The 26,389-nt window shown below is 42.4% G+C and overlaps 1 protein-coding gene across 13 annotated transcripts in view; it reads right to left on the reverse strand.

Annotated features, from left to right (window-relative positions):
- Positions 1-26,389, reverse strand: part of GALNTL6 (polypeptide N-acetylgalactosaminyltransferase like 6) — an 839,728-nt gene that overhangs the window by 35,333 nt on the left and 778,006 nt on the right. For all 13 annotated transcript variants that reach the window (XR_009757816.1, XM_061584006.1, XM_061584007.1 and 10 more), the window contains 2 exons: positions 25,771-25,878; positions 15,751-15,972 (listed from right to left, as the gene is read on the reverse strand). Coding sequence is in view for 12 of the 13 variants with exons in the window: in XM_061584006.1 (XP_061439990.1) it covers positions 15,751-15,972; positions 25,771-25,878 (330 nt within the window). In the remaining variant the exon portion in view is untranslated. The remainder of the gene's footprint in view (positions 1-15,750; positions 15,973-25,770; positions 25,879-26,389) is intronic.

Below are 26,389 nucleotides of genomic sequence, written 5' to 3' on the forward strand. Positions count from 1 at the left end.
GGATTAAATTAACCTGAAAAGGAAATAAATGTATTGATAAATACTTTTTGACTCCTTTGCCTTTTTCATTATATGATCTGTACAAAGTCTGGGTTTATTTATTTATTGCATTTATATACCGCCTCATAGCCGAAGCTCTCTGGGCGATTTACAGTTAAAAACATTAAAAATAAGTATACAAATTTAAAACCATACCAAATTACAACCCATAAAAACAGATAGGCAAGTTAAAAACGTGCTATTTAAATGCTGTTAAAAATGCCTGGGCGAACAATCTTAACCTGGCGCCAACACTGTTATCTTTTCGGCGCCAGGAACACCTCATCAAAAAGATCATTCCATAATTTGGGGGCCACCACTGAGAAGGCCCTCTCCCTTGTTGCCAGACTCCCAGCTTCCCTCAGAGTAGGCACCCGGAGGAGGACATTTCATGTTGAGCGTAGTGTACGGGTGGGTTCGTGTCAGGAGAGGCGTTCCATCAGGTATTGTGGTCCCAAGCCGTGTAAGGCTTTATTGGTTAAAACCAGCACCTTGAATTGGGCTCGGAAACATACAGGCAGCCAATGCAAGTGGGCCAGAATCGGTTTTATATGTTCCAACTGTCTGGTCCCTGTTATCAATCTGGCCACTGCATTTTGCACAAGCTGCAGTTTCCAAACTGTCTTCAAAGGCAGCCCCATGTAAAGTGCATTGCAGTAATCTAACTTGCAGGTTACCAGAGCATGGACAACTGAAGCCAGGTTATCCCTGTCCAGATAGGGGCATAGCTGGGCCACCAACCGGAGTTGGTAGAAGGCACCATTCTCCCAATGAAGGAATGTAGAAAGCACCTCCCCCAAGAATTAGAATTTGCATCTGCACTTTTAAACTTGTTCATAAACCACCTGGAGTTTGGAGGCAAGCAGTGAAGTTTCTTTCTTTGCTGGTGACAGCAAATTGGTCAAGGTGTTTAAAACAAAATTGGAATGCGAAAAGTCACAAAAGGATTCTTCACTAAACTGGGTGAATGGGAAGTAAAATAGAAAAGGCCATTCAATGTAAGCAAGTGTAAAATGATGTATATCGGGGCAAACCTCCAGCATTTTAGTGAGAATTTCTCCTACTAAATATATTTTTGTAGGCATTTTTCACCAATGTACACATTTCTGCAACCAGTTTCTTGTCATATAATGCATATTTGCATGTTATTTTCACTCCTGTGTTCATTTGTATGCACACTTTCACCTATGCCCTTTGGTAAACATTGTTTGATTAGTGAACTGTGATGCAAAATTTGAATAAGTATGAACTTGGAAGGATGGCTGTATTTCAGTCCTCATATTGTTTCAGAAAGTGTGAATTTGTTAGAAATGCAATCTGAATTGAATTTCTCACCCATCCCTAGCCCTCCCTTGGAATACTGTACACAGTCCTGGCTGCCTCACCTCAAAAAAGATATTGTATTGTTGGAAAGGGATCAGAAAAGGATAACCATGTTGGTCAAGTGGTTGGAGCAATTTGCTTATCAGAAAAGGCTATTGTATTTGAGGCTTTTCAGTTTAGAAAAAAGGCAACTGAGAGGGGACATGATAAAAATGTATAAGATTATGCATGGAAAAGCAGGTAGGGAGAACTTCTCTCTTTCTTACAAGACTAAAACTCATGGACATCCAATGAAGCTGAATGTCAGAAGATTCAGGACAGACAAAAGGAAGTTCTTTTTCATGCACAGCCCAGTCAAACTATGGAAGTCACTCCTACAGGAGACAGTGATGGCCACCAACTTGGCTTCAAAAGAGGATTAGACAAATTCCTGGGGGATACAACTACTATGAGCCACAATGGCTATGTTCTGCCTCCATTGTGAGAGGCACTTTGTCTCTGAATACCAGTTGCTGGGAATCACAAGCAAGGAGAGTGTTGTTTCACTCAGGTCCTGCTTGTGGGCTTCCTATTGGCTTCTGGTTGGCCACTCTGAGAACAGGATGCTGGACTAGTTGGGCTATTGGCCTGATTCTTATGCTCTTATTAGCCTATGCAAATTCTATGCAGACCTGTGTCTCCTTTTGGCCTCTTTATGCTCAAGTGACCACACTATCTACAGCAGGGATGGGAAGCCAGTGTCCCCAGTAGCATAGTGGCAAATTCAGAAGTGCAGGGTCCCTTCATGATAGGCACAGCCACACCCCCTTTTCAGATTATCCATCCTAAATTTATAGAATAATCTGGCTAGGCTTGACTGTTGCTTTCTGCTTCTCTACCACTGTCACCATGTGACTGTCCTTTCTCACTGTCAAAGATATTGCTTGAATTACTGAATGTACTGGTAGCTGAGATTTACTTCCACACTGACAATGGGCAGTATCCTCCAGTTCACTTGAGGGCAGCAGATTAGCCTTCTCCCACAACAGCAGACATCCCTAAGAGCCAATCAGCATGAAAGGGGAGAATGTTAGCTACTACAAAGAGTCTTCTCAGTGGATATCTCATCTTCTTTTACTCTGATTTTACTCTTTCTCTCTCTCTCTCTCTCTCTCTCACGCACTCACGCACGCATGTCATCTTTCACCTCCACAGTTCTTTCTCTCCATTCTGCTGCTGCCTCCTTCTCCTCCTTTATCCAGGTTCTTGACCTCTGGATCCTTTTTCCCTCCACTCCATTCTTCACCACCACTATACATTTTTTTAAATAATTGTTTTCTCCACTCCACCTCGTCTCACTCTCCGCCTGCTCCCTCGTCGCCTCCTACCCATCCACAGAGCATGAGGAAAGAGCAATACTGCACAGAAGCCCAGTTTGAGGCACATGATTTTCATCCACAAATCAGAGGAGCAAAAGATTTACCCTGCCACCCCCCAAGTAATGCCCAAAAGTAATTCTGGAAACGTTACAATTACTCCACAAAAGTAGTGAAATTACTCCTAGTTCTATTACAATCAAAATGTAAAGGAATTACCCACTTGTTACTCAAAAAAGTAATGAATTACAAGTAATTCGTTACTTGTAACTTGTTACTTCCAAGCTCTGGGAAATATGTCCTGCTTTATAAGCTTTGGTCTGTGACTTCCCAGGGCTTTGCATGGCTGTGAGTGAGTGATGGGAATGAGGGTTGTCAAAGCCTGCTACCCTAGAGTAAGCAGCTGGATTGGGGAGGGAGTTGGCACAGAAGGGCAAACCCTGGCTGGCTGAGCCTCAGTACCTCTTCCTTCCCTTTTGGCAGAGAAGCTTCTTTCTGCCTGGATGGTCTCTTGCTCATCTCATTGTGCTTTCTTACCCAGCACATTAATTGTTCCCTCCCCTCCAGTCAGATTAAAAATCTTGAAAATATACCTTGACCTTTGGATTGCACGGTCAGTTGAGCCCATACTACTCAAATCTTGATATCTGAGCCTCTGGGGGGAAAATGAAGCTACTTTGCATAAGTTACACTCATGCAGCATTTATCATTTGTTTAGGTTCCCCAACGGGTGGGTGCTTTGTTCCTATATCGTAAGAGAAACTGGCTGTAGTTCCTCCCTGGATGATTTTTTTGCTTTGCAAGAAGTGAATTATCTCTTGTCACTACTAAAAGTAAGCTGGAAACTAATCAGAAAGAATCAGAGTTACCCTCTGGTAGGTATTTAAGAAGGCACTGTTTTCTGTTCCACCTTGCATTTGTCACATGCAGCACTATTTCCATTCTGCTGCAGTTCATTTTCTGCCAAAAACTATGTTAGTTGTCTCACTGTCTGCTGAGGTAAAACTACGTAGCTCACATAATTTATGTAATTATGTTGTCATTAAGTTATTCCACCCCATTCATTTCAATGTAAATGGGGGGGGGAGTAGTCAATGACACATGTAACCCTGGAGAGCTGCTGCCAGTCAGCACAGACAATATTGAACTAGGTGCCCCATTGGTCTGACTCAGTATAAGACAGCTTCCTATGTTCCTGTGTATAATTGGCAGACCAAAAGCTAGACTGATTTCTGTTCTGGACATGGGATGAATAGGCGAACATTGGCAATTTCTACTCCTATTTCTATTTTTGTTGGAGTTCTCAGACATCCCTATCTACTGGGTATGACAGGGGTGGGGAACCTTTTTCAGCTTGAGGGCTGCTCACAAGTGTGGGGAACCTTCCAAGGGCCACATAACGGGGCTGTGTGGGAGGAAAAAACAAAACAAAAAGTGGGTAGCTGTGACTCTTGCCTTTGTATAGTAGGCCTCCTCCCCCCCTCTCTCCTCCAGGCAAGCTAGAGACATTACCACAGTTCAAGGTCACATTGACACATTCCAGAAATGCATTTGAGGAGAGTGTGGACTATGGCTGGTGAGGGGTATGTCCTGGACAGAAAATATGAGGTCTGGGGTAGATGGGTGCAGCCTGAGGACAGTCCCAATGGTCAGATAAAGAGGCCTGTAGGGCCAGATTCAGCTGCCCCCAGGCTTGAGGTTCCCCATGTTATGTACTGAGAGTCCAGTTGAACAAGCTGCCTAACTATAATTTCTACATCATTTCAAACCCTGTGTTCTGTGTATCCCAACAAGAGGGGATAGGTATGGCCGCTGAATTTCCTATCATGCATTGATGTATACAGGAATACCTCGCGTTAATGTACTCAATGGGACCAGAGTGAGTACGTAAACCGAAAATGTCCTTAAAGTGAAGCACTACCTTTAAAAACTTTTTTTACCTCTCCTTCATGCGGAGCCTCAAAGCCTGGCACTAAAGCCTCTGCTGCTGTGCTGCCACGCCTCTCAGCTGATTGCGATTGCGTCTCCCAGCTGATTTGTGGTGGCATGATCGCGTCTATTTCCACCCCCATGCACTGTTAAGTGTCCATAAGTGTGAAGCAAGCATACGTAAACAGGGGCATGGTGGAGTATGGAGTATGTCCGTAAAAGCGAGTGTACGTTAAGTGAAGGTCCGTATAGCGGGGTATTCCTGTAATAGACATCAAGCAGTGTTAAGACTTTGTTGAGGAAATGGCAGCTTAGAATTAGATTTACTAGGTATCTAGGGCTGATTCATGCAAACTTTTAAAAAAATAGTATAGCCATGATGAACCTATCTAGAGATAATCACAGTTAACCCTCTAGGGGAATCCTGTTCCACAAGCCACCTAAACTGTACTTTTTGCAAGATGACTATTTGTTTTAGTAGATTTTGTTCTGTGGGACTGATTTTCTGTGTCCGTAGCGAAGATGGACTTATAACATTCTGAAATGCCTGTCTATTGACCCAAAGACTGTGAGTCATGATATGGGTGCCTGTTGAGGGCATTCATATAACTCATTCCATGGGGTGGGGGGAGCATCAATTGAAAAAATAAACTTGTGTTGACTTCCTCTGGCATGCTTGGTAAGCCAAAGTGTCAGTCATGAGCTGCTTGTGGGTCGAGGAACCAAGGGGTCATGGATAAGTGTGAACACACCTCAAGGCTATAGTGCCCAGTATATTTAGATTGAAGATTGATTTCCACATGACTGCAACCATATGGAAATCATTTTATTACATGGGAAGCCATTTATTTAGATCAGCTCACAAAGTGGTTGAGGTGATTTTTTTCCCCCTGCCATGTGGCAACAACCATCACATCAAGAGATTTAAACTGCCCTCCACCTGGAAGCTGTAACAGGGTTTGGGAACCTCAGGCCTAGTAGCTGAACGTGGCCCTCCAAGCCTCTCTTTTTGGCCCTTGGAACTCTTCCCAGGCCACACCCCCTGTCCACAGTCCCAGTGGCCCTGACTCAAACCCTGAATAGTTTTGCCTGACTAGAATGTGTCCTTGAATGCTGATAATGCCTCTTGCTTGTCTGGATGGAGGATAGGCAGTGGTATATGAAATGTGTAGAAACTAGCCTTGCTGTATGAAAGTAAAAATTACATTTCTTGTTCCACCCAGTTCTGCTTCTGGGCCCACCCACCAGCGGCATGTGGCTCTCAAGAGGTTGTCTAGAAGGAAACGTGGCCCTGAGGCTGAAACATCTTCCTCACCTCTTCTATAACATGTAAAATGGCTCTTAGCAACTCATGTGCAATATAAACAGTTTCTGTCAAGGAAAATTTCAGCCTTAAGGCAGTCCATTGTTGAGAGCTTAATTGGCCCTATAACTTGCAGACTAACCACATCTGAGGCTCAGAAGCTATTCTAGGGCGAGACACTTTAAAAAAATAACTGTGTGGCAAGAATGGCCAGGGCCAGGTTTATTGTATAATTACACACATGCACTTTTTTGAATTATGTAACTATCTCGATCCTTACACAGCCAAGGAATGGTAGTCTGACAACTTTCCAGGCCAGCGCAAAGTTGAGATAGCACAAGTTGTGATAGCATCTTGCAAGGACATGCTCAGGAAATGCACACTCTTTGGCTCCTTGGGAACTACTTTTGCAAGATGCAGCTTGGGAGCGGATGAAGGATTACTGATCTGTAATTCTGAGTAGAAAATTGTGTAAGCATGTCCTGTTGTCAGCCAGCGTTAAGGAGATGAAAGCACATTCACTTTAAATACTACATATCCATGAAATCAATACGCCAACTAAAAAAAAAAAAGAGTATAGCATCTCTTGTTGCCATTTGTCAAAGATGATGGGTACTGAGTAACAGCTGCACAGAACAAGAATCACAGATTTGTAGGAGATAAATGGAAACTAATCCAGCCTCATGAATAAAGGTGAGGTTCCATATCCAAACATTCCCCAACGTGGGGGAGCTGTGACCTGCAGATGTTGTTGGACTTCAGTTTCCATCAGCCCCAGTCAGCATGGCCAATGCTCAGGGATGATGGGAATTGTAGTCCAACTACATCTGGAAGGCCACAGGTTCCTCATCCCTACCTAATAGAAATGTCATATCCTCATTCAGTTCATATGAGGTACTATGAGCAAAAGATAAGATACAACATGGATGACAGGCCAATAATTGGATGCTGTTGCTTCACTACAATCTAAGCATTTGGCAAATTAGTAGAAATAGGTTTCCCCAAACTTTTTACCCCACAGACCACTTGAAAATTGCTCTGGGTCTTAGTGGACCATTTAATGATTCCTTTGTCTGTTCTCCAATTGTAGTTCCATAGAATTAATATTGTAACACAATAAAATACAATATAAAAGAAGTAATAAAATACAATTAAAAACCACCATGAATATTTAGTGTGATGGATGTGCCATCTCCCATCTTCAACCACAAATCTACAGACACACTTGAATGAAGCTCGCAGTCCACTGGTGGTCCATGGACCACACTTTGGGAACCTCTGTGTTAGGATTATTTGCAGCAATGTTTGAAATCAAAATTAAGGCCAAGAGCATCCAGTCATTCTGTGAGACTAGCACGGCTACAGGTACTTGCTATAGTCAACATAGCAGTAGTTAAATAGTTACAGTTTCTATTGAGAATTCTGTATTTCTTTTCTCTATCCACTTTCTCAATGCCATGCATAATTTTATACACTTCTATCATGTCTCCTCTGACCCGCCTTTTCTCTAAACTAAAAAGCCCCAAATGCTGCAACCTTTCCTCATAAGGGAGTCACTCCATCCCCTTGATCATTCTGGTTGCCCTCTTCTGAACCTTTTCCAACTCTATAATATCCTTTTTGAGATGAGGCGACCAGAACTGTACACAGTATTCCAAATGTGGCCGCACCATAGATTTATACAACGGCATTATGATATCGGCTGTTTTATTTTCAATACCTTTCCTAATTATCGCTAGCATGGAATTTGCCTTTTTCACAGCTGCCGCACACTGGGTCGACATTTTCATCATGCTGTCCACTACAACCCCGAGGTTTCTCTCCTGGTCGGTCACCGCCAGTTCAGACCCCATGAGCGTATATGTGAAATTCAGATTTTTTGCTCCAATATGCATAATTTTACACTTGTTTATATTGAATTGCATTTGCCATTTTCCCACCCATTCACTCAGTTTGGAGAGGTCTTTTTGGAGCTCTTCGCAATCCCTTTTTGTTTTAACAACCCTGAACAATTTAGTATCATCAGCAAACTTGGCCACTTCACTGCTCACTCCTAATTCTAGGTCATTAATGAACAAGTTGAAAAGTACAGGTCTTAATACCGATCCTTGAGGGACTCCACTTTCTATAGCCCTCCATTGGGAGAACTGTCCATTTATTCCTACTCTCTGCTTTCTGGCTGCTAAGCTTCCTCAGAAGTCTTTAGTGAGGTACCTCGTCAAAAGCTTTTTGAAAGTCTAAGTACACTATGTCCACTCTTGGGCTATTGTTCTTCTATGCACAAGATGACTTCCAGCCAGGTAACGGAGGGGGGGAGGCCTACTCCCTCCTAAAAGAGCATCACCAGCCAGTTGTTCCTATAGCAAAATGGCCAACTCTTTAGTCATGCAGACAAAGTACTTTACAGACTTGGCCAGGGCCATTACCTTAACAAAGGAACTGGCTTACCAGTTTAGTGGTTCCTTCTGCTACAAGTTCCACTCTTACAGATACAGAATTTCAGGCTTGGAGGGGATGCAAAGACATCATCCAGCCACCCCCCCAATCCTATAACACTATAATCTAACAGACTAACCAATTCAATCCAGTTGTTTCCATTTACTCCAGGTACAGTGTTCCACAGCAACTGACATTTCAAGTTGACATCAAGTAGAATGCATTGCAGCAGTGTCATTACAGATCCCAACTACAATAAACTGGGATGGTCACATGACTACAACTAGGCCTGGATCAGGGTAATTCAAGACCTGGATCTGAATATCTGAACTAGCCACAAAGCGGGCATAGATCTTGATGTAGATCTTGCCAATTGCTACTCTAGGCATAGCCCATATGTCAAACTGCTATCCTGGACCAATTCGGAATATTGTGTCTATGTGTAATATATACAAAGGTTGCTGTGGATAAATGTATTGGAATAATCTATATCTGGAATATGTATGACAGCAAATGAACAGTGGAAATAGCTGCAAGTGTACCAGAAGCACAGCAGTGGTCAGGAATGGTGGCACAGAGCAGTGGATAGGTGGCCCTGGTCTGCAGTTGGCATAGAGTTGGAAATCTCACACACACCTCAAATGCTCTAAACCAGAAGCGGGAAACATCTGGAGAACCTTCTGGAGACCACATCCTAGTGGTAGGTGAGGCCAGAGGCAAAAGTGGGTGAAGGAATGAATGTACATTTTAGCTTTGTGCAGAAGGGTAGTATCTATACACACTCTCACACCCCTCTCTGTCCTCCATCTAGACAAAGAAGAGGCATTATCAGAGTTCAAGGACATGTCTCAACCAGGCTGAAGCACTCAAGGAGGATATGAAGTGGGACTGGGGAGGGATGCGTCTGGGCAGGGTGTGTGGTCTTCAGAGAATCCTGAGGGCCAGATAGAGAGGCCTGAAGGGCCATATTTGGCCCTCATACCTGAGGTTCCCCAACCCTACTCTAAACCATAATTTTACTTTCCCCTCCCTCTCATCATATCCCAAGGAAGTGTCATATTTTAACTATAGGTGAAAATAGGTGTTATTTTGGTCTTCATAATTTTAAAATCTTAGGCAATTTATGGTCTTTCAGTGCAGTCCTGAGTGAAAAGTAAGTCCCATTGTTTTCATGGCTAAAGGAGTGCAATCTTTAAGTATTGCCTTATTTGCCAAAGGCAGACACATTCCTCCAGACAACCTGAGTACTTCTGAAAACCTCTCAACATGCGTCCCTAAATTCCTTAATTATTTTAAACCTCTGTCATAAATCCTTCGGAAAAAATTGATCCAATAACTATAAGTGAGTGTTCTGCATTTAAAAATGATGATCCACAACATCAGCCAGCTAATCATACAGTGAGAGCCATACATTCTTTGATTTATTTTGAAAAACCAGTGTCGCACCCCAACTATGGTCCTAATTAAGCAAATTTGCTTTAATTTAAAACAAAAAATATCTTGCCAGAAAACAAAAACAGAACTATCAGGCCACCAGTGGTAACAACAGTGAAAGGTTCCATTGATTAGATGGAAATATTAATGATTGTGTTTATAATCCAACGCTTTTAAATGCTAACATTTTTGTTTCTCCCCCCCCCCAACTTTTCCAGGTTTTTTTTCTGGGCCTTCACATCTCTACTCTGACTCACTCTGCCATGTGTATTTTAATCTCAAATATTTAAAGCCTGAATCACACTCTCAAGAGTCACTTCCTGAGTAGAAAAAGACATGATGAGGATATAAATGAATTATGGTGGCCAGATGCAAAAGATAGGGCTCCTGCATCTTTAATAGCAGTGTAGAAGTCAGAATTTTACCAGATGCAGTTTGTCATGCAAGCTACACCTCCTGATGTTCTCCCTTCTAAACAACTATTAAAGGTGATGGAGCCCTATTCTGTTTTGCATCTCCCTACCCTATGGTGAAAACAAGATTAAGCCAGTTTGTATGACTGGTTGTTCCTTAGCTCAATCCAGTCATCAGTGTGGATCCATGAGAATATACATATCTATGTTGTAGCCTTTAAATGGAATTGCCCATTGTATGCTAAACCTGTCCATTTCCTGACATGAAGCCGCATAGAGTAAATGACACTTTTTGTTCAGTAACTGGGAGTGAATTGCAATCCATGTCATAAAAAGGAGACCCCATTTCTTCACTTAATTCAGCTCTTAAAAACTGCAGCAAGAGGGCAAAGGAACCATTTAATGTAAAGGAGACCTGAGGAGCCTCTCATCATCTCTAAGACAAACCCACCTCCCAGGACCATTATGAGGAATAGTCTCCTTGGGAAAAGGGTAGTATATAAATGTGATAAATAATAATCTCAGTGGTAGTAATCTGAAACCCCAGATGGCTGGTTGCAATCAACACAAGCTCCATTTTTAAGCAATGATCAACCATGAATTGGTCAATCAAAGTGACAGAACCGTGACTGTTTTCCACCCTGATAAAATTAATTGAAACCAAGCTTACACCGTATTAAAAAAATACCAGGCTTCTGTCTAGCACCATTTAACAATGACAAACACCAGATACAGCAAAGGGCTGAAGCTTCTAAATGAAGCAATCTCTAGTGTCTGCAATGCACGGCAAATCAAGTCAGAAATGCCGTTCAATTGAATAATCTGTTCAAATAATGTATTGTCCTTGACTATCAAAGTCGGCGCCTTGACTCTCTTGTCAGTGTCGCCACAGTGCAATCTGGCATCATAAAAGGCTTCCAAACCCCACAAATATACAGAATGCCTTTCACATAACAAAGCAGCAGTGACTTGAATGCACAAGTGGCTGTGTTGCAATTGGACAGCATTAGAAAGATTTTCAAGGGTGCATAATACAAAAGAAGGAAGGCTGCCACCACTTGCCCTCTGCATTTCAATTTGAAGCAGCGCACAGACTGCTTTAACTGACTTACCGACAATGATTAGCGAGAGAAAGAAAGCCGTACATACTTCAGATACCAGCATCTATAGGCTCAGTGCCTAGCAGTAAGCCATTTTTTAAGCCAACTGGCATCTAATAACTTTCTAACACACACACACACACACGCACGCACACACGCATGCACGCACACGCTTTGTGCAAACCATAAAAAGGAAGAAGCTATAAAAACAAAGATGTAGAGACCAGAAGCTGAAACACAGATAAAACAAGGGGCTCTGCCATTCATAAGGACATCAGGTTTGATAGTGGGGATATGAGTGTCATAGAGGTGGTGCAGCATTCAAGATGCGATTCTTTTTAAACTACTGCCTTTATACCACCACAAATGTGACAACTTGATGGGCTGAAACTGAGTCATTAAAGCAATTGAGCTTGTGTTGAAACTAATGTCGTAACAAAGGAGTTAGTCAGGGTCTAACACTTCGATCCTTTCCTGCATTTGTTACTTGTTTCAACTTCAGAGTTCTCCCTTCTGGACCTTCACATCACTGCGGTACAAAAAAGAAAAGAAACGAAACAGTCATGAAATTCATGAGTTGAGTTGTCTGTAAAGATGAAGCTAAAGTGGCCTATTTTCCTTACATTCTGCTCTAGGCAAGTTTGGAGAAGCCAGTGGGATTTCTCACTTGACCCAATGGGGCTGGGCATTGCTGAAGGCAGGAGAGGCGCAAAAGAATACAGAAAGGTCTAGAGAAGGGAAAAGGCCCCAAACCAATCCTAATTGCACTTTGTTGCTTGGGACAATTGGCCTTGGATGAGGATGTACATCCTCACCCGCATCAGATGCAACTATCAGGTGCAATGAAGGCTGAGTGAGCATCTGTAATCGGAAGGGCAGAAGCATTACTTTTGCTGTCCAAGCCTCAGTAAGAGCAAGGGTGCCCCCACACTGTCACTATTCAAATGCATACTGTAAATGTAGGTTTGTGCAATTAAAGTGGATTAAAGTGCTCTGTTGCCCTAACGTAACAAATGCACTTTAAAAGAGAAACTGACTTTTTGTGTTTAGGAAAGTGACAGAGGAACACATTGAAAAATGTGGGGTGAGCAAATGATTAATGGGAAGAGGCACTCAACAACCTCCCCCACAAGTAAATCAGGATGAACACATATTGTCGTATAACCTCCCCACAAACAAATTGGAAGGGATGCTTAATAAAGGCTGGACGTAGTTTAACCTCCACATAAGCTTTGTACAAGCATGCATGCTAAAGAACAAAAAAAGGTCACCAGGCATAGTCCCAAGAGCTGGATGACAGAGAAAAGCAATTGCTGGATGAGTGTCAGCACCCTATATGCAGGCCAGCACACTGCAATGTGCACAGACCGAGGGTGAGGCAGTAGGGAACTTTGGTAACCTCTGTGTCAATCCTTCCAGAGGTTGGCAGTTGCATTCATGCCAGGATGAATCACGCCGTTGCTTTTTAATGGAAATGCTGAGATTCTGAGGAATCCAAATTTTGTGGCCACAGAATCACAGCAGGCACACATGCCAGGGTCTAAGTCTGCTGTATGTCAAATGGATAGCAATGAATTCATCAAGTAGTGACTATATTTCAGGTCACATCCCTCTGTAGATCCATCTGCCTATCTGCATTTGCTTCAAGCGATGAAAAGGCAAAAAAGAGCAGATGCAGCATGTTCCCTTCCAGCACATCATGGCTAGAGGCTCAAAGAAATCCAAACGAGCAGGTTGCCTCAAGGGTACACTTGGCTATTTTCAACATTCACTTTAGCCTTTGCAAGAATGCATAGTGGCCATCGATCTCTCATTTGCACCAGAGAAAGCTTTGCAAGAAGAAAGGCAAAATTTCATAAAGGGGTTGCAGATTTGCCACTCAGGTATCAAACTACTACCCTGACTCAAGCAGGGACAGCACTTAGCTTTTTCCCCAAATGGAAATGGAGAAGGCATTGAATGAGGGCCCATCTAGGTATGAAACAGACTCCTGGTGGACACCAGCTATTACGTGCCCTTGAGAGAAGGAGGGATAGATATTTCCTCTCTCTTTCCAGTTTCTAATTATAACATCTATTGATCTTCAAAGTCAAAATCATTCATCATTGGAAGGGGAGACAATCAAGCTGTCAGATTAAAACAGAGGCATCGGAGATTATGTCAACTGAAAGATGGGGAGTAAAGGGGGAAAATGTGCCATCCTGTGCTCCTTCTGGGAGGAAGGGTGAGATATTAATACATATATGCATATGTACAACATCCATCCATCCATCCATATTCACTAGGTGCCACTATTTAGGCTAGGAACAAATAACATTTTAAAGATCTGTGAGAAAGCTTTGCGCTGCTGTTACCCAAGCCCCAATACTGCAATGGCAGTACAACCATTAGTTAACTGAAATGGAGGATGTGCACATAAACACATTCCACGATGGAAAAAAACCAAGCAAACTGACCATCCCATTACAGGTGGAGAAATGTGGGGCCCCTTGTCTGTGTCTGCCACTCCCCTCCTGTTAATGTGCTAGCATGATCGGGCAGCACACTTAAGTTCAGGCCACCCTAGCCTTACAGCAGGTCTACAAAGCTGGGAGGGGCTGCTATGGGTCATGAATCTACTTCACTGTTGTGAGTGCCAGGCTATGCCCAGTGGGAAAGATGTTTGGTTTGTTCTGATACATTTCCTAGGTATTCAGTTGTGCACTACAACACCAAAAAGGTGTTTGCATGGTATCTTGATATACAGTAAGTGCTTCACAGATAGTCTATGAGGGGTGGTTAACCTGTGGTCCTCCAGACATTGTTGGGAGTCCAACTCCCCATCAGTCAATGGTCGGGGGCAATCAGAGTTGTAGTCCAGCAACTTTTGGAGGGCTAAAGGCCTTCCTTACCCATGCTACCAGCTTATAAAAAATGGTTGATATATGGGCAGGAGAGGGAACAAAAGTAATCAGCTGAACCTTGTTCATGTGCATATGGGTTATGCTTTAATCACTTACTATTCTCCCCTACCCAATAGCTCTCTGCCTTTATTTAATACACAGTATATACAAAGAAGGTAACATTACAATTATCATTTTGGCAAGATTTCATTTGGCATATCTGAATGCCAGACTAGACACAAGGTTACATGCATCTTTGCATTTCTTTTGTTTTACAGTGCAAAAGCGGCTACTGGAGTGGGACTGACAATGATAAGGATCACAGCAGGAAGGGAGATAGAGTCTAACTCTTTCATCCCGTCTTGTGGTCCTGATGAAAACTCCCAGTGAGAACTTTCTTCCCAATGCAAACAACAGCTTTGAATGTGGGTTAAACTCTCCTCCCTGCCCTGTGATCCCAATAATGATCAATTCTTCTCCAGCAGCTGCTATTTGCATTTTAAAAAGCATGCATATGAATTGCAGAGACACATTTAATGTCACATCTAGTTTGACTTGAAGAGGCAGTTCACAAATACATCTGATGACCATTTCCTCCCATGCCACTATTCCTGAGCATCCCACGCAGAAGAATGGAACCTGTGGTCAGAAAGTAATTTCTATGATTGCTGCAGCCCCCCACAAAGTAACACTTGACAGCAGAAACTGCTCCTGGAATGTACCATCAAACCACATGTTAAATTTCTCCAGGTATATTTGGGAGCAATCAAGTGGGGAAAAGCCAGCGGGAAGCAGGCATGAATTGGCTCCATATTTACAATCTAAATAGTGTTCTTTCAAAAGACTTCCACCCAGCTAGAACTGTGACTTTGAAAACATCTTCCAACTATGGACTGAAACCCTAATAGAAAACCACCAAAGGTCAAATGTCAGAAGGGACACAGAACTCGGTGGAGCAATAATATGGCAGTCTCCAAAGTCCTCGACCCACCAGTTGGAGTGCATTTGGTGGGGCAGAGCTGCCCTCCTCACACCTGCACTGCTGCTGTTTATCTGGATGAACCAGGGTGGTAGACAGGTTGGGGCAGGGCGAGTGCACCGCGGGAAGGCCCTTGCCAATCTGGCACTCCCACCCATGCACTCACCCCACCCCAGCCTCACCTCAACAAGCAGCAGTCATGTTGGGAAGATGGCTCTGCAGCCCCGCCCCACCACATGTGCTACTACTGCAAGTCTGCGGCCCACTGCAGTAAGTCTCTGTGCATATTGAAAACCTTTCTGCTTGTGCCCACAGTGTGGTGCTGCTAGATGGTGCCCAGATAATTATAATGGATCACACATAAAAGTTTCTTATTTTAACAACGGCTTCCTCAGAGGCTCCAATTGCTCCCTGCTCCCTTAAAGATCTTGCTGGTCCTGGAAGCTGGAACTGATTTTGTGAAAGCTTTGTCATAACAGCAGCAGCTTTGCTGGGAATGCAGTGTTGCCCCTGGCTGCGCTTGATGCCACTAGCTTGTGTTCAAGTGTATTCCTCACCTCTCCCCAGGAAGCAGGTGGAGGCTCCACCGGAGGGAAATATTTAGGAACATCCCAAGCCACCGCAGTCATGAACCACTTGAAGTCCTTGCACTTAAGGTGCTTGCGAAGCTCCTTCTGGGCTGAGATATCACCGGTGGAGAGATGCCTGTACTCGGGCCGCCTCTGGTAAACGTACTCTGCGAACTCATCCATCCATGTTTCTGCCACACGCTTCAGGTTCTGAGCAGCAGAAAGCAAGAGTCAGTCATCTCTTCAAGCGTAAGACTGATTGTTACCATTGATACACACATAAAGTTACAATATGCCATTCTCTTATGTTTGGATGGTTGTGCATTAAGCGAATTGAAGCCTTTCACATTGAAAGGCTATTAAGAGCCCTGATAAAATTCAGACTGATGGCTTCATTCCTCCTTTTAAAAAAAACTTAAAACAAAACAAAACACTACCTCCACACACACACACAAACACACACACACACTACATTGCAATTGCTGAAAGGGATTTAATTAAGTAGATACACGTAAGGGCTCATTTAATTATTTCAACAGGATCTTACTGCAAAGATCTCTCTCGCTTGTTTTTTGATTGTCTGAATTGATTTTCCACATCGTTTCCATGCAGAAATATTTTGGAACTTGAGGTTCTTTTCTGAAAGGTAATACTGAGTATAATCTTATGTCTTAATGTTTTCTCTTCAAAGCCCCAGATATTCCTGGGCTTGCAAAAAGCCTAAGTGAAGAAGGCCTCTGTTTCATCCCTCCAATTAACACATCGCTAGCTAGTCATTACAAGTGGATGCTGCAACAAAATGTTGTAATGTGGACTGCTCCTGTTCAGAGTTCCAGCCAACTAGTCATGTTCCCTTTTTCAGGATGCTCCATTCTATTTCCCCTCAAGCACTTTGGTTTTGCATCCCCCCTTCCTACAATTCTGTGGTCACTGAGCATGCTCAGACCTCACTGGTTGTTTTGGGGCTCTTTGTCTCTTAGTCTCTCCTCCTCTCTCTCTGTATTTCTGCAAATGATTGGATTTCCTTGACCATGCTGATATCTTCCTCTTGTTTATCAGTGGCCCTGTTTTGCTATATAGGCACTGGCACTCAGCACCTGAGTTCACTATTAGAAAAAGTTATTCCAACTTATATGAGACTTGCTCTGTACCAGAATTCAGCATAAAATAGAGATAAACTCCATGCCCTGAATTTTGACCGTTTGATACAAAACATCCCTTCAAAAACCTATTCTTATAATAAGGGTTTCGTGAACTACATGTGAACCAAATTTTAAAAGCAGCCAAACCATTTTGAATATATTTAATGCCCACATTACTATACGTTTTGAAATGTTCTCTAGTAATCAAAGTATTTTGGATGTGTTTACCCAAGTTCACCTCTCTGGGCATTGTGTGAGAATAATCGAACAACTAGCTCCTGTGAGTGAGTTGGTCAATGAGTGAGCATGGCCACTGGATTGGGCTGATGGGAGTTGTAGTTCAAAAAAGTAACTTTTCCAAGCTCTGAGTGAGGCCAACAGAGAGATAGAAAAGAAGCTTCTGACTAACACTTCTGACACAGTGAATATTCACTACTATATAGTTAAACAATCTGGGAGAATAAGCTAAAACTGGATGTGCACATAACAGGAAACCAAGGTTTCCTACTATGGCACTAAATTGTAGCAAGCTTTTGCTTTCCATTTTAAACTAACCACAGTTTCCTGTGATCTCTAAACACAGGAAACTATGGTTTGAAATAGGGCGATTGAGATGGGGGCACAGGGGGTACTGCTATACTGGAGCCAGGGCAGGCAGGGGCCCAGACATGAGCTTTCATTTTTCTTTGTTTCTTTTTAAAAGTGTCTCTAGCCCTTGTAGAATAAAAGTTATAAAGTGCTTTGTGACACGAGCCTGCTCCCACCTTTCAGTGTTTTTAGTCAATGAGTGAAATATGATTGACAACTATTATACATAAATTTACACTCATACAAGCCAAAGGGAAGACCCAAAAATGGCTTCAAAAAAGAAGTCCTCCTGACAACAGAGTCTCTTGCTGTAGTGTCTTTTATAAAATTATTTTTAGGGAATTGTAATTACTTTTTCCCACCCTTGGGGTGGAACTAGGGAAATTCTTGGGGTGGAATGTTGCTGCTGGGTTCCTAAAGGTGGGATATAAATCTAATAAATAAATAAATGGAGTTATTTACATGTGACACTGAATGAGTGTATAGTCTGCGTGCCTGCATACACCATAGCTGAGCTGAATAAATCAACAAGGGTACACTCACTCACACAAAACATTTGTTTATGTGTAAAGACAACATGTACCCATGTTCAGTGAAACATGCAAACAAGCCTTATGTCATGTGCCTATATGATGGCATTCTGTGTCCCCTGCTGTGAAAGGTTAACAATTCAGTTTAGCCTTCCATTTTACCTATGCATTTCAGCCAATGCAAAGCATTCTGAGTGCATGGCATGTTTTTCCTTCTAGAGACCCCAGTGAAAAATGTTGGAAGTGGGGCAAGAGCAACTCCTGTTTGGGTTCTTTTGTTTGTATTCCAGAAGGAAAATAGAGTTAGGGTCCTCCAGCTGGCTAGGCTTGTCTACCCTTACCTGTGCTCTTCTCTACCTAACTTCCTTCCATTGTAAACTGATATGCTCAGCGAAGCTGACCTGCCCCTTCTTCCTGTGTCTTTTTCTTTGATTGTCCTAGGAGAGAGGAGGCATCTCTGTCTTTGTTCTCTCTCCTGAATCATGAGGGCAATACCCACGTCTGAGCACTGCACCTCCAATTTAGGTGCAAACACAATAGGAAACACATCTCAAACTGCTGGGTTACTCTCCATATGCATAACAAAAAAGTTCAGCCTATGTATTCAAAGCTATCTTGCTGGCTCACAGCTTTTATGTTTCCAGAAGTGGGGCCTGTTGCAGTGTGGAGTGTTCTGTTTGAATATTTCCATCAGTTTGCCATACCCTCCTCTAGGATACTTCATTCCATTCTGTCTTAAAAGCATTCTGCAAAATCCACATCTAAGTGCAAATTCTCTGGAGTTTAGACCAGAGGATAAAAGATGTGAGTCAATTCTAATGTATTTTTATTTGATAGAAGAATATCCATCAGGATAGATTTTGCATTTGTGCTTATTTATTTATTCAGGATATTTCAATCCCATCCTCGGACAAAGTTTTCAGGGTGGATAACAATGAAATACTAAAGTTAAAAACAGAAAGTACGAAACATCAAACATGCAAAATAGAAGACAAAAATGCAAGTTTTGCTAGCATCCAAAGTGTGAAGTGTTTTTCCTCACTGTTCCAGGTCAGCCAGCTGTTCCCTCTTCTGGGGTACTCCATTCTACTCCCTCTCAGACCCAATTTTCCATCCTCCCTCCCTGAAGATTCAGTCAGTATTCTGTGGGCACTAACCATACTCAGTTTTCATTGGGCCAAGCCTCCCCTTGTGGGTTTTTTCTTTTAAAAAATGTGCAATTCTGCAAACTTTAAGGTTCTACTAACTCTGCCGCTATCTCCCCTCTTGAGTGTGGGTGGTACTGTTTTGGCAACATAGGCAATGGCACTCTCAGCCTAAATATCAGAAATAGAAGGAATGATGGTACAGCAATATTCACGACTAGTTTCAAAGAAAAGATCAAGGAACAGAAATAGTTCATGGTGGTAACAATCCTACCCTCATTATATTTCTTACTGGGAGGAAGGGCTGATCTACACTTTCAGCAAAATTGAGCTGTACCACATCATAAAGCAGGTGGGAGGGTCATCTTTTTGAATGGGTCCCTCCATTTTTTAAAAAGCAAAACATCTCATTGTGACCAGGGAGCTAACACATCAGAGTTCTATCTTAGAATTTTCTACATGCAGATTTTTAAAAAAAAAATCCCCGATACAACCTTCAAAAATTTAGTTCCCTACCTGTCATCTGAAGTAGTACAGTCCGCGAAGGGCTCTGTAATTTACCTGAATGTGTAGCTCACCTCTAATTTAAAGGAGCACTTACAAATTCTAAAAATGAAAATGTGGCAAGTGTTAACTCCAATGTTGCTGTTCTTCTCTCTCCTTGTTTTCTCCCCACGGGATGAAGTACATTTTCATAAAATTATTTTTCTTCTTAGTCAGACTCCAAATCAAATCATTACATATGGGGAATGCATCACATACAACCCCACTACAAAAATAGCACTTGCAACCTTGATAATGTTAGTTCTTTAATAGAGTACCAGTCAATGTGCACTGAAAGGCATCTTCTGCAGGAAGATGAACAGCAATGCAAATCTCATAATTTGTGGCACAATATAATGTTTCTCCTTGGAATGGATTCTCCCATTGTGATTTGCTTCCAATGTTCATTTAGAAGCAGCTCTCCTGAATTTAATTAATTTGCTTTTCTCTGAGCATCTGAACAAAGCTAGATATCTCAAAACCAATAAGACTTATCTGCACACAAAGAGAGTGAGATACAGAACAAATGGAGCACATTTCATCTGGCACAGCAAGATAGGTTGCCACCTGTTTTGTCTCCACAACACAAAAAACAGTAACACCAGCAGGAATTGGGTACGTGCAATCAGAGCAGTTTAAGAAATATCCTGGGAGTCCTTATTCCTTAATGACTTGTGCCTCACATCAGGTTGTTTTTTGTTGCATTGTTGTGAGAAACAATACAAGTTGATTCTTCTGAAAAATTTCTGAGCCAGTAGCTTTCAATAGTATAGCCAGAGGAAGGCAAGGGGACAAGAGCTAGAAAGCGCATGGCATCTACCCGTATATCTCTTTCAGATTATTGTAATGCAGAATTCTTCAAGCCACCTGAAGATGCCATTGGGCCAGGCTTGCATATATATGCTTGCAACAGTTTGGACCTCTTGAGCACATTCACAAATGGAAATCTAAAATTACTTGTGTCATGTTATTTTTGCAATTTGCCAGTCCCTCATAGTTTTGGTGCTCGAGAATAGGCACATCTTACCGTTTGACAGTTATTTAACACATCAAAACCATGTGCAGAACCCAGGACTGAAGGAGCCCCTCTCTGTGAAGCCTAATATCTACATTAAAGTGGCCAAAACAAAAACACCAAAAAGGCAGAAGAGAGGCTGGGATCAAGAGCCAAGCTTTGAATATAGGAGAATTTGATTCCCGTGGAGGGGGGAGGCAAATGAGTGGAGCTTTGGCTATGAGGCGGTATATAAATGCAATATATAATAAATAATAAACTATTCTTAGAGAGGTTGGAGAAAGAAAAAGCATTGCTGAAGAAGTGAGATTTGAAGAGGAGGAGAGAGTTGGGCTGATTGGCTAAAACTTTTTTTTTAAAAGGCTTGATTGATAAAATCAATGCAGCAGTGCCAGTTCGAGTTTTATTGGAGCCCTTGGGAAAGGCAGGGAGGAGGTGCATTGAAGCCTTGGCCTCCCAGCAGCAGTATTGCTGCCACATAGCAGGATGGTGTAGAGGTGGAGCAAGGTGGTGGTGGGGTTGGGGTATTGTGGGCAAAGCCAATCTGGCGCTCTGGTGTTCCTGCTGGTGCATGGGGAAGGGCCGTAGCTCAGTGGTAGAGCATCTATCTTGCATTCAGAAGGTCTCAAGTTCAATCCTTGGCATCTTCAGGTAGGGCTGGGAGAGAACCTGCCTTGAAATCCTTCAATAGAAGGCAGTTTCCTATGTTCCACTTGCTCACCCTAACCTCACTACCACCCTGCCCTGACCCTGCAGTGTCCAGGTAAGCAGCAGTGACACCAGGGCCAGGAGGCCCAGCCTTCAGCACCACCCCTCTCCACCGACTGTTCCTGGGGAAAGATGTCTTAGGACTCAGGTGGACCCTCTCCTGGAGTGAGACCACTTCCTTCTCACTGCTCTCCCCACTGCCCATTTACTTGTCTTCTCCCTTTGGGGCAAAACTGCCCAGGTGCCCAAAGGGAGAAGGCCAGGTGAGCAAACGCTGCTGCTCCTTCTTCTTGCTCCTTGTTTAGAGGGGACAGGTTAATAGGCAGAGACAGCAAGGAAAAGAAAAAACTGGGGCAGGGGTGTCCAGTGGTTGGAACTAGGTGGACTCTTGTCTGTGTGTGGGCCTCGACAAATACCCAGCAATGCCAACTGCTGCTGCTGGCCCTGCTATCCAGTGTCTAATCACTGTACTGGAGTTTGTTCTATACATTTGGAACACCTAAATGCAAAGAAAAGTAATGCAAACACAAGTCATGACAGAAAGAGCTAATAACATTAATGAACCATTCCTAAGCATTTTCCAGTGCAAAATGCAAGATAACGTTGCATTGGCTGAAGTGTGTTAAGGAGACTACATATCCCAGCATATTTTAACTCTGATCAGCTCTCCCCTGTTGCTTTTGCCAAGTCTGGCTTAAGATGATTTGCAAAATGAAGGGTACTTTGTGAAGTATGAGATTTTTCTTTCATAAACTGATTTTACGAAGGCAGCAGAAGAAATGTATTGAATTTTGCTCTCTCTGCTTTTCTGTGCTTTAGAGTGCTGCCTAATCCACATGTACTATGTGGAATATGTTTGGAGGAGGCTGACTTGATGGGCCCAAGGAGTCATTCATAAAATATGACATTCATGAATGGAGAGGATGGGGGTAGCAAAGTTATGTTTTGTGTGTTATGTTCGTGTATATGGGGTTCCTTGAAATGTGGTGTCACACTCAGGTCTGTGCTTCTCCAGTATAATTTAGATAGCTGAGCCACAGAGCTGCAGGAAAATATATGTTGCGCTCAAAGCTGCTGGCAGATGCAGCCAAGACTGTGTGGTGGCTCCATGTTCACCTTCCATGTGGAAACGCTAGTTCATAAAATCACCTCTGCATAATCCAGTCATGGAACTGTCAACAGCCCCATATGCCCCTCAGAGACCATCATTTGTTGACTCTCTGAATTAGTCAAGAGTGTACAGTACATTTCTTTATTTCCTATCTACTTCTTCACATTACCATCCTGATTACTCATTCTTTCTGTGATCTGTCTGTCTGCCACATGGATATTTCTGTCATTCTCTGCAATCACATGCAGCTGTAATTCAATCAGGATGTAACATATAACTGTAGCCCAGTCAGGATGGAAGAAGTGATGAGTGGGAAGTGGGTACTCAAATCTATCCCAACCCACTTTTCCCCTGCTCTAGACTTTCCCCTCAACCAGCTTTATTGAGGGGAAGGTTGTAGGCAGAGCAGAGCTTGGAAAAGTTACTTTTTTGAACTACAAGTCCCACCAGCCCAATCCAGTGTCTATGCTGGCTGGGGCTGATGGGAGTTGTAGTTTAAAAAAGTAACTTTTCCAAGCTCTGAGGCAGAGCTAGTTGGGGACTATTTGGAGTGGGAACACTGTGGGTTAGGAAACAGCTAAGCACCTCTTCTCTCTCTGATGCTATTCCAGTCCCCATTGTCCCTTACAGAAGTAGCTTTTCCTCTACAAAAAAGGGCTGTCATGCTTGAGTTATGTATATTTGCCTGTGCATTAGGTCCACAGTTATACACTGCAGGCATTCAAATATGTATTGGAGCTGCCATGATACTGTGGCATACTTTTGTCAAAATGGTGTTTGAGCCACTAGACCACAGGAGGCCAGACTATATCCCTAGGGCCACATGGGGCTCTCTACCTATTTACAAGTGGGCGGCAAGGAGGAAAAATGGGGGAGGGAGGGAAGAGGGTGGAAGAAAGAGAGAAAGGAGGGTCCTGTCCCACTTTTGGCTCTGGCTTCTGCCCACCACTGGCATGTAGCCTCTGATAGATAAGCCCGGAGGGAATGTAGTCCTCAACAAACATTCCCTCACTAGGCTGAAGTCTTTATCCAATATGGCAGTTAACTGTGTCCCAACTGTTATTTTAAGTCTAGCTGAAGCCTTCTGTGGAAAGTCAGAATAGTCAAACCATGGGTGGGGAACCTGTGGCCTCCAGATGTTGTTAGATCTTCACTTCTTTCAGGTTCTCATTTTTCCAATGTTAAGTTTAGTTCTTCACATTTCTGAAGCAGTTTGCAATTTTTTTAAAAAAAAATCCCCATGAAAAATTTTCAGCCTCAAATTTCTCCTAACAAACACATTTTTGTATGCAATTTTGACTAATGAACATATATTTACAAGCAATTTGTCCTCATATGAAGCATTTTTGTGTGTTGTTTTTACTCATATATTCATTTTTATGCACACTTTCCCATTACATAACTATTTTTGTAAACAATGTTTGGTTGAAGAACTGCATTGCAAAATTCTCATAAGTGCGAATGTTGAAGGATGGCTGTGTTTCAGTTCTCATATTGTTTCAGAAAGTGTGAATTTGATAGATCTGTATTGAAATGTGAGCTGAATCAAATTTCTCCCCCATCCCGAGTCCCAGTCAGCATGGCCAATGGCAAGGGATGATGGGAGATGGAGACCAACAACATATGAGGGTTGCAGGTTCCCTATTTCTGGCCTAAACGGTAGACTTTGCCACAGAAAGATCTTACCGTTCAGAGGACTATTGTTGTTCTATCAAATGTGTGGCAACTGAGTGATAGTAGCTGAAGTCAAGCATCAACTGTCAATGTTTAAAGACTAAATGATAATAAAGGCACCTCCTTCTGTAATCTTACCCAAAATATTCCTTTTTCCTTTTGGACACAAGCCTTGAAAACACATTGATCGATGAGTTTGCATTTCATTGATTCAATAAAGCAACCTTATGAGATTGCTTCATGTTAACTGAAGCTCTTTTGTTCGGCAACTGGCTCAGGAAATGGAGCATGTGGGAACTGATTGGACAATCAGCTGAGTTTTTACCCTCCTGAACTGAAACCAAACAGAGCATCAGAGCAAAATGAGACTTGCTGACTCGGGGCAATTTCTAGCATAACCCTTCACAAATTGCAGCAACCTGTGCCAAGGTTGTTACATCCAATTGGGATTGATTTGGAGGTAAGTACCTATCACTGACAAAAGTAATGTTAGAACCAGCCTTACACTTAAAATTCTATGGAAGTTTTTGTCAAGCCATAAGTCAGGACTTAGTCCAATTCAAGGGCCAGGCGCACATCTGCTGCAACCTTTCTCCCAGGAACCACTTTGTCAGACTCACTTTGTGGGTCCTCTGCTTAAGGTGAACTGTCTCCTTAATTATGTTGAGTAGCTTCTAGGCAATAAATAGAATATTTTCTATCCTGCTTATCAGTCGTTGTTTGTGCTTCCAAGCTACTCACAGAAGATATAGCCCATGTTGACCAATCTTGCAACAATGTACTTTGGCCAGAATACTTTTTCCTTAGCAAAAGCAAATTAAATCAGATCATTTGGTAGTCATGAAAATGGAGACAATGGCCATATTTATTCCCCATTCTCCAAATCATGGTTCAGAGGATTGGGAATAAGCACCAAACAAGTGCGCCATCCTTGCACTTTGTGTGTGGCTTAGTAGAAGACTGCCTATTTCCTTAAACCACCATTTGCCATGTTGCTCAAAATGGCAAACTATGGGTTGAGTGAACCATCCATGGTTTGTAGTCCTGATTTGGAGGGAATGTGCCAATGCTTGAATTAAGGGGGAAAGAGGATAGGTGGCCTAGCATCCTTACTTACTTAGCTACTGTTCTAGATGGTACAAAAGGGCTATAGTTAAAATTGTGAGGTTTGGGGTGAACATACAAAGCACCCTGCTGGATCAGGCCAAAAAGCTTATCATTGCCACAGTGGCCAACCACTTTAGGGTTGTAGATACCCATAGCTTTTCTGCCATAATGGATCACTCATGCTACAGTTAACCAGTTTGGATGTCATGACAAACTGTGGTTTGAGGAAGTCATCTTTTGAATTGCATGCAAGAGGGGAGGAAGGAATGGAAGGAAGGAGTTCTTAAGATTGTCACGTGTTCCTGCTCCAAACTAAGGCTTGGAAGTTAGGACTGTGATGTTTGAAGGTGACCTCTATGTTGGGTTACAGGTTTTCTGGACAAAGCAACTGATTTATACAGTCAAGTGCTTCCAGCTGAATAAACAGCAAAGCCTAGTTACTTACTCTTGCTAGGCTGGTGCCAGATGGGACTTTGTAAGGGACATATTTCCTGTAGATGTGCCCAACTCTAGAACATGGTACATCAAACATCCCACCTCCACACATCCAGACCTGAGAGAAAAACAAAGAAGAAAGTGAAGAGTGTGAATGTGAAAAAGATGGGAATGTGGTTTATCAACAGCTGAATGAGAAAAGTCAATGGCTGAAAAGCACACATGTATGAAAAACCATTCCATTGTGAGCGGATTGCTCTTTTTAATTATTTATTTAGAAAGTCAAATGTCAAAATATGCAAAAAGCAAGCAAACAAAATAGTACGTATAGACACCTAGTTAAGCACAAATATAAGGTCAAAAAGAAAAGAGAAAAGGAAGCTAACAAATAATTGTAATAAACTGAGCCTGATAACTATTGTTAATATAAGAATAGAAGTCACATTTTATAAAATAGGTATTAGAAACACTAGAAATATAAGAAATACTGAAAATATTAAGAATAGTATATTGAAGATACTAAGAATACTGTGGTTATTGCTGTTGTAATGATGATTAGGAGTGGGGACTTATTGCTTTGAGAACAAAAATGTTTTCTGCAAACAAGTTCTTTTTTTTTTTTTAAAGTA

This window comes from Rhineura floridana, chromosome 9, assembly GCF_030035675.1.
Source record: "Rhineura floridana isolate rRhiFlo1 chromosome 9, rRhiFlo1.hap2, whole genome shotgun sequence".
Classification (NCBI taxonomy): domain Eukaryota; kingdom Metazoa; phylum Chordata; class Lepidosauria; order Squamata; family Rhineuridae; genus Rhineura; species Rhineura floridana.